General features: G+C 38.3%; 1 protein-coding gene across 1 annotated transcript; it reads right to left on the minus strand.

Moving 5' to 3' along the window:
- Window positions 1-5,310: 5,310 nt before the first annotated feature.
- LOC110628773 lies at window positions 5,311-5,921 on the minus strand. The gene has a single exon (XM_021775574.2). It carries the CDS (start codon window positions 5,775-5,777, stop codon window positions 5,511-5,513), a length of 267 nt encoding a protein of 88 aa, XP_021631266.1. The 5' UTR covers window positions 5,778-5,921; the 3' UTR covers window positions 5,311-5,510.
- Window positions 5,922-7,456: the final 1,535 nt, after the last annotated feature.

The raw sequence follows: 7,456 nt of genomic DNA on the forward strand, positions 1-7,456 counted from the left end.
CGAGTTCTTGTTGAGAGTTTAGCAGTCAGGTCAGGGAACCAGCCTCAGAGCCAGTTGTTGAGAGAGAGTCTTAGATGTTTTCCCAGGCGGGCTGTCAGGTTTACCATCAGTTAGGGCGATAGAGTTTGGAATGGAAGTGGTACTTGGTACCAGAACCATTTCTATCTTTCCCTACAGGATGGCACCTGCAGAGTTGTGAGAGTTGTAGGAATGGTGGCGAGGCTTGGTAGACAAGGGTTTTATCCGACCTAGTACCTCACCCTGGAGTGTTCCAGTGTTGTTCTAGGAAACGAAGGATAGATCCTTGAGACTTTGTAACAACTGTAAGCAGTTGACCAAGGTCACTACCAAGGGCAGGTATTACCATGCAGGATGGATGATCTATTGGGACAGCTAGTAGGAGTTGTTTGTTTTCCAAGATAGACCTGAAATTCGGGTACTACCTGTGAGAGTTAGAGTTAATTTTAGGTCAGAGGTGAGAAGAAGCCAGTTAGTGAAGATGGAGAGAAAGAGAAAGGATCAGAGTAGCGCAGTGGAAGCGTGTCGAGTTTCAGGTGAAGATTGGGTATTGCTAAGGTGTCTCCATTGGAGAGGGTGATTTCCTATGGAGAAAGTCCATTCGGGTTTCCATGTTCCTGTGTTGTGGAAGTTCGTGTCAGGTCCTAGTAGGGTTCTTAAGGAACCAGAGGTGGAGATCTCAAGGGATCTCACCTATGTTGAGCAGTTAGTGCAGATCATGGACACATAAGTCAAGAAGCTGAGGAACCAGGAAATCCCGATGGTGAAGGGCTTTTGTAAATCACCGCTGGATAGTAGTGAATGTTTGGGAGACCCGGGAGTTTATACTCCAGCAGTACCTGTGTCTCTCTTTTAGGAGAGAGGTTTTTGGTTTTGCTTGTTGGTTTGCTTGCTTGTTTATGTATGATTGATGCTATGATTTGAGATGCCTGTTTGTTTGTGGAACATTCGGGGACGAATGTTTTTAAAGGGGGGGAGAATGTAATACCCGGCTAGATTCCGACATCGGAATCCCTACCTTCCGGCGGAATCTCCGTTGGAATATGGAATTCTAAAGATGCCAAAGGCTTCTAGAGGGTAAAATGTGTTTCTAAAATGTTTTCACATGATTTTATGGTTTTTAAATGAAAAGAATTGAGTTTTTAAAAAGAAAAGACCAAGGAGGCGTTTGCCAGGTTTGGCCGCCGAAAGTGAAGTTCGGCCGCCGAACATTGGAAGGCTTCGGGAGCGCCTTTGGCCTCCGAAAGCTTTGTTTAAACGAGCCAAGGTTCGGCCGCCGAACCTCAAGTTCGGCCGCCGAACATGCATGAGTTTAGGGGGCACGTTAGGCTACCGAAGGTGGTTCAGCAGGCCACCTATAAAAGCCCCTCAGATCGGAAATGGGCGAGTTTTCTCCCCATTCTCGAGCTCAGGTGAGTTTTTGTCCTCCCTTGGCCGTTTTCATGTTTTTCTTCATCTCCTTCATGTTTTCATGAGTTTTATGGCTGTTTTGAAGAGTTTTCAAGCTTAGATCAAGTTTTGGGAGCTTGGAGACCCAAGGAGTAGTTTCCTCCCATCTCCAAGTTAGAGCTCGCACAAACCCTCTATCTTCAAGAGGTAAGTGTGGATCTATGCTTTCCTTTACGTTTCATGAATTTTAAGTAAGTTTTAAGAGGTTTTAATGGTTAAGTATGGGTAGATATGCATGTTTGGCTTATGTGGGTCATAAGCTATCTATGTATGTCTTTGATGTTGTTTTCAGAGTTTAATCAAGTTGTTAAGCTCCTTTGTGCATGGTTAAGGGTTTATGCATGTTTTGGTAAAGCTGGGTGTTTGTTAAGGGTTTATGCCCTTCTGGGAAAAACTCAGGTTCGGCCGCCGAAAGTAGTTTCGGCCGCCGAAAGTAGTTTCGGCCGCCGAACCTGCCTTTGGATGCATGGTTTGGCCGCCTAATCTTGCCCCTGAAAGTTGAGTTTTGGCTTGAAAGCAGACTTTCGGCCGCCGAAGGAAGGTTCGGCCGCCGAAAGTGCCTGACTTTCGTCTCTGGAGAGGGACTTTCGGCCGCCGAAGGTGCCGTCGAAAGTGCCCGAGTTTCGTCTCTGGAGAGAGGGTTCGGCCGCCGAAGGTGCCGCCGAAAGTGCCCTGTCCAGCCTTTTCAAGGTTGTTTTCTATGCATGTTTAAGTGATGTTTTAGAGGGTTTTTGGGTAGTTGTTTATGAGTTGTTTAGAGTGTGTTGGCACCTCATTCGAGTCCACCTGTGTAGGATCGGACCCGAGGGACCGAGGAGGCCATCAGTGTTAGCAGTTGCAGAGTCAGTTCAGCGTCTGCCAGAGGTGAGTAGAACTAACCTTAATCTTTTACTTTAAGAAAGCAAATGCCTAAAGCATGTTCATGCATCATGTTTATATGTAATAGGTTGATTGCAATAGTTACACGAATATGACGCATTGCATTATTTACTGTTGATGGAGATTGGACCAAGACGACCCCACTAGCCCTATGGATAAGACCTGGCTGGGCCAGGCATTACGAAGTCCTGTGGTACCCTTCATGGGGGCCGGGCAAATAGCTTAGGGATATTTTGGGGTTGGGTCCAATCCGTGATATGATTTAGTTGTGCTGTGACGCATTTCATGAAAGCATGTAATTAATGAACTGTTTTTCTTTGTTTCTACTCATTGGGCTCTTTAGCTCACCCCTCTCCCCTAACCCCAGTGTTGCAGGTTTGAGGTCGATCGGGAAGTCTCAAGAGTAAAGGTTTTGCTTATGTAATAGTATTAGAGTAGTACTTTTAGTGTGGACATGTATTGTAATTAGACTTAATGATTTGTAAGAGAATGTAATGTAACGTTAAATGGAGTTATGTTTATGGATTAGAACTGTGCTTGGCCTTAAGACTTGGTTAGTCCCTGTTCAATACATGATGTATGTAATGTTTTAGATGTTGAGTTGTTGAACTAAACTGGTGGCATGTGTTGTTTACCACGCTATGGTTTGATGATGACCCTAGTAGAGGTCTTATGTTTGTGGTTTGATGCATGCACAGGTTAGATTCTAGTTCTTTGGATGCGATCCCAGCTTGATGTATGTTATGTTGACCCAGCTAGAGTTTTGAGGGCTCTAGTAGGGGGTTCCTTATGTTTCCCGTATGTTGCATACAGGTCAAGCTCGGTCTATACATCTTATATTTCAGTTTTTATGTTAAAGTTTTGATCATGTATGGGATTTGACCAGGTGATAGGAGGTATGTTTGGCTTGCTACGGGTCCCGGCGGCCTTAAGCCGATCTGGATCCTAGCGCCGGTGGCAGTTCGGGCCGTTACAGAGGGGTATCGGTTTCCGGGTCGTTACAATAAGCCTATAAAACCACTAAAAAATACAACTAGGGTCTCAAAACGAATTAGAAACAAAGGGAGGAACCACATGCATTCATTAAACATTGAAGATTTAACTTTTATAGAACTTAATCAACATTAAAATAAAAATTCTCATGTAAGCATTTGGAAGCTCACTCCCTCACATGCAAGCTAAAAATTAGATTCTCTATGCTTTAAAAACAAAGAAGTTTGAGGATACAATCCTTACCACTTGAGGGATTCAACCTAAATATATACTTTGAAAAAGAAGAATAGAGAAAGCTTTTAAAAGAGTTCAATCTCCAAAACCTAAGTTTGTTCTTCAAAACCTAAAAATAAATGAAGGAGTGAGGGGACTGACTTAAGAAAATTTAAAAGCATCAAGGAAGGTATTTTAACTCATTTATGCTTGAAAATGAAGAAAAATTTCTCTCTTTTCAGGTTGGAGCCCTTTTATAGGAGGATTGAAAAAGCTACCTCCAGATCTTAAATTCTTCCAAAGCATTTATTTTTAAATATATTTTAAAATACTTAAAATTTATTTTATAAAATATCTATTTTACCATTTTAAATATCTATTTTACCATTTTTTTCGATTCTAAAATTTCATATTTCAACGAAAATTTCATCGGAAAGTGAGCAAAATTTAGCCGAATATTACATGAAGATTTACTAAAAAAAGTAGAGTATAATTACAACAAAATTAAAAATATAATTTTTTTTTGCAATTAATTCAAATAAAAATTATGTAAGTGGCTTTTGAAAATATAAAAATCCATTAATGCTTTTTAAATAAGGGATTAAAGGGCAGACACTTGAATTTAAATGCCTTTTAACCTTTGTATTAAATCAAATTAGCTATTAATGTATAGATTTTTTTTAGCCAAGGATTTTTTATTAGAAATAAAGAGTTTCATTGATAAATCAAAATAGTAGAAAACCATTATTACAACCTGAAAGAAAGGCCCGAAAAGAATATAAATTAAAGTCCAAAAATGTAAACAATCCAAGCTCATGACCTGGAACCAGTACAACCCTAATCTTGAAACAGAAAGATGGATCTGGAACATCTCATTGCCACTTGTCTTGCCAGCCATCAGAGACCAAAACTAGGAGATCCTTAGCAGCGAACAGAATTATCCGACCCATTTCATCTCAATACTAAAAATAAAAAATAAAGAAACACATGCAGCACCAAACCTCAAGTTGGCCGAACTCCCAAAATCAGGAGAACAACAAGCCCATCAAAGGGGAGACTACCAATAATATCTAGAGGGCTTACAACTATATTAAAGAATAAAGAGCTCTCCCGCAAATATCCTTCGGGGAGATAGGCGTTGTGACGAGTAACACTGATGATTTATTGCCGTGAGGAGTGGTGGAAGAGTTTCTCTTACCGGTCAGTAACAAAGATCACCGTTCACGGATTCACTTGGCATCGACCCCAGAAGATGACGACCGCCTAAACCAAGGCCCCTTGCCGATCTTCCACTCACTAACAGAAAATCGCAAAATCTACAAATCCACCCTGCAAGTTCATCCTGCAATCAAGATAGAAGCAAAACCAACAAACAAAAGAAACCACAGACACTTATTTACACCTCCCACTCGAAGGGGAGAAAGAAACACGCAAAATCAGACAAAGTGGAAGAAGAAAGCTTTCTCAACCCCTACTTGGGCACAAACAGAGGACTTGTTCCTCAATAAATCAGATTCTCAAAGAGAAAAGTCTCTCTAGGTAAAACTACAGAGGGAGAAAAAATGCATAAATTTCTCTATTATTCTGAATTTTTTAATCAAGGATTAGAGATATAAAAACTCAGAACATGAATTTATTAATTGAATGAAACCAGCTTTAAACTTCCGGATTAAGTTAGATAGGCACCAGTTTATAGATTTTAATTACACTACAAAAGCTAAATTATAATTTACTAAAAAATAAGAAGAAAAAGGGAGGTGAACAAAAATATTAAATTATCATAATATTTCGTATTCAACATATTATACAAATTACACCTCATATTACAAAAATCCATCATCTATGTTCTAAATTAGAGACCAAGAGTTTGGCTTCAGATATGTCTCCTCTAGCTGTGTGAAAGACCAAATCTTGAAAATATTTATATGCCAAAGCTTTTATAAGCATGCGGATTATCCTCAGCTGTTGGGACCCCAGCAACTCAAGTACATGACTGTCCTCAGAGACTCCTCTGCTTGCCTTGATTCCCTCACTTTCCTTGAGACTACAGCAGCAGATGAAGAGGAAGATATCTTCTTGGCCTGAGATATAGTCTTGAGGTTATTCTTGACATGCTGGTTCACTGACCTAATGGTGTAGTTCCATCTGCAGAATCCTTGGTCCTTCAACGCCTCCACAGCTCCAATGCTGGCTGCAACCATCCAAGCTTTTACTGCTAAAACCATCTTCAATTCCCTTGTTTTTCTATCTAAAAATTAGAGATCCAAAAATTTAAATTCACAAAGCAGCTTAAAATATATTTTCAGTATGCTGAACCTGAGGAATAATTCACTGATGATGGGTATATTTATAGAGGAGGATTACAGCCTAAAGTCTGGTGAAACCATCAGCTAGCCAATGGTTTTTAGGCCTGCTGTAATTTGCAAGGCAAGTAGTTTTTTCAGAGGAGTTGACTTGCTTACCCTTGCATTATCTGTTTGTCAAATTAACTATGCGAAGGCAAAATGGGGTTTAGAGAACTTTGTTCAGTTGGAGAATGTGCACAAGGTTTTGTTTAGCAAAATCAAGCTACGCCGGAGGAATGGGAGCCCAAAACCACTTGTTTTAGTTGTCAGTGCTTTCAAGTCCAAGCCACTTGTTTTCCCGACTCGAAAGAGTGGATAAAACCACTTGATTAAAATTCTACACGTTTTGCAACCTATCCTTCTCATTCCCATTTTTTTTCTTTTTTCCGTATGTTAATATTTCCAATATTTTATTAAATAAAAGTTTTCATTTTCAAAAAATTTATAGTTTGATTTTGAAATTAAAACTAAATATTACCTTATATATCTATACTATATATAAAAATAGGAAGAAAATAATAATGGGATTATGATTTTATCCTTATACTGTAAAAGCGAGAAGAGGGAGAATAATAAGATTATCGATTTTATTTTATATTATTTAGTTATTTATAATTGAATTTATATTTTAAAATAGATAATTATTTTATTATTTAAATAATTTTAAATTAATAAATTATTTATATATCACTTAAAATAGTTTTAAATATTTATTATTTAAAATTAATGCATGTTAAATTTTTTTATTTGGTAATATGTAGAATAATTATTAAAAAATAATAATTTTAATAATATTTAAATTAAATTTTTTGAGATAAAATTATTAAAATAAAAAAATTTAAATATTATTTAAAAATATCAAAAATAATTATCGTAATATTAAAATAATAACAGATAATTATTATTTATTTTAATGTGATTGAGATCTCATAAAATAATAATTAGCAAAATGTAATTAAAATAAAAATTCAAAATATTGTATACTCCATATAATTATTATTTATTTTCGTGTGGTGTTTGATAACCGCTGGATTTCATTATCCCGGTCTAAGGCCAGATCCACGATGACAGTCCATGATCTGAAAGCTTCTAAGTCTCTCGCGTGAATCAGGTCCAACCCGCTCAGTTTTAAGATCGGGCTCCATTTAGATTTCTCAATCAGGCCGGCCCTGCCTTTTCCGGCCCAATGATCAGACCTCCTCTAAGCTCAGCCTTAATCTCCTCTTCCAGTCCAGTCCAGAAGAAGGAAGGTGGCCAGCCCATCCATCTGGTGGGACCCTCCGCATGCGTGTCAGAGGAGAATTAAATGGCCGTTACGCATGAAGCAGAATATCTGATATTCTCGTACGACCGTATCAGAATGGCAGAGACAGGTGGCCTAATGGCGGTAAGGCCGTTACACGTCACTAACAGATAAAAGAAAAGAATAAAAGGGGAGGAACACTCTCCTCTCGGTTTAAGTTTTTTTTTAGTTCATAAAAACTCTTGTAAAACCCTATTATCTGTATCTCAGATCATCAGTGTTCAATAAAATTAATAGAGAATTTAGTAATTTTTAT

The sequence above is a fragment of the Manihot esculenta genome, chromosome 12 (assembly GCF_001659605.2).
Source record: "Manihot esculenta cultivar AM560-2 chromosome 12, M.esculenta_v8, whole genome shotgun sequence".
Taxonomy (NCBI): Eukaryota; Viridiplantae; Streptophyta; class Magnoliopsida; order Malpighiales; family Euphorbiaceae; genus Manihot; species Manihot esculenta.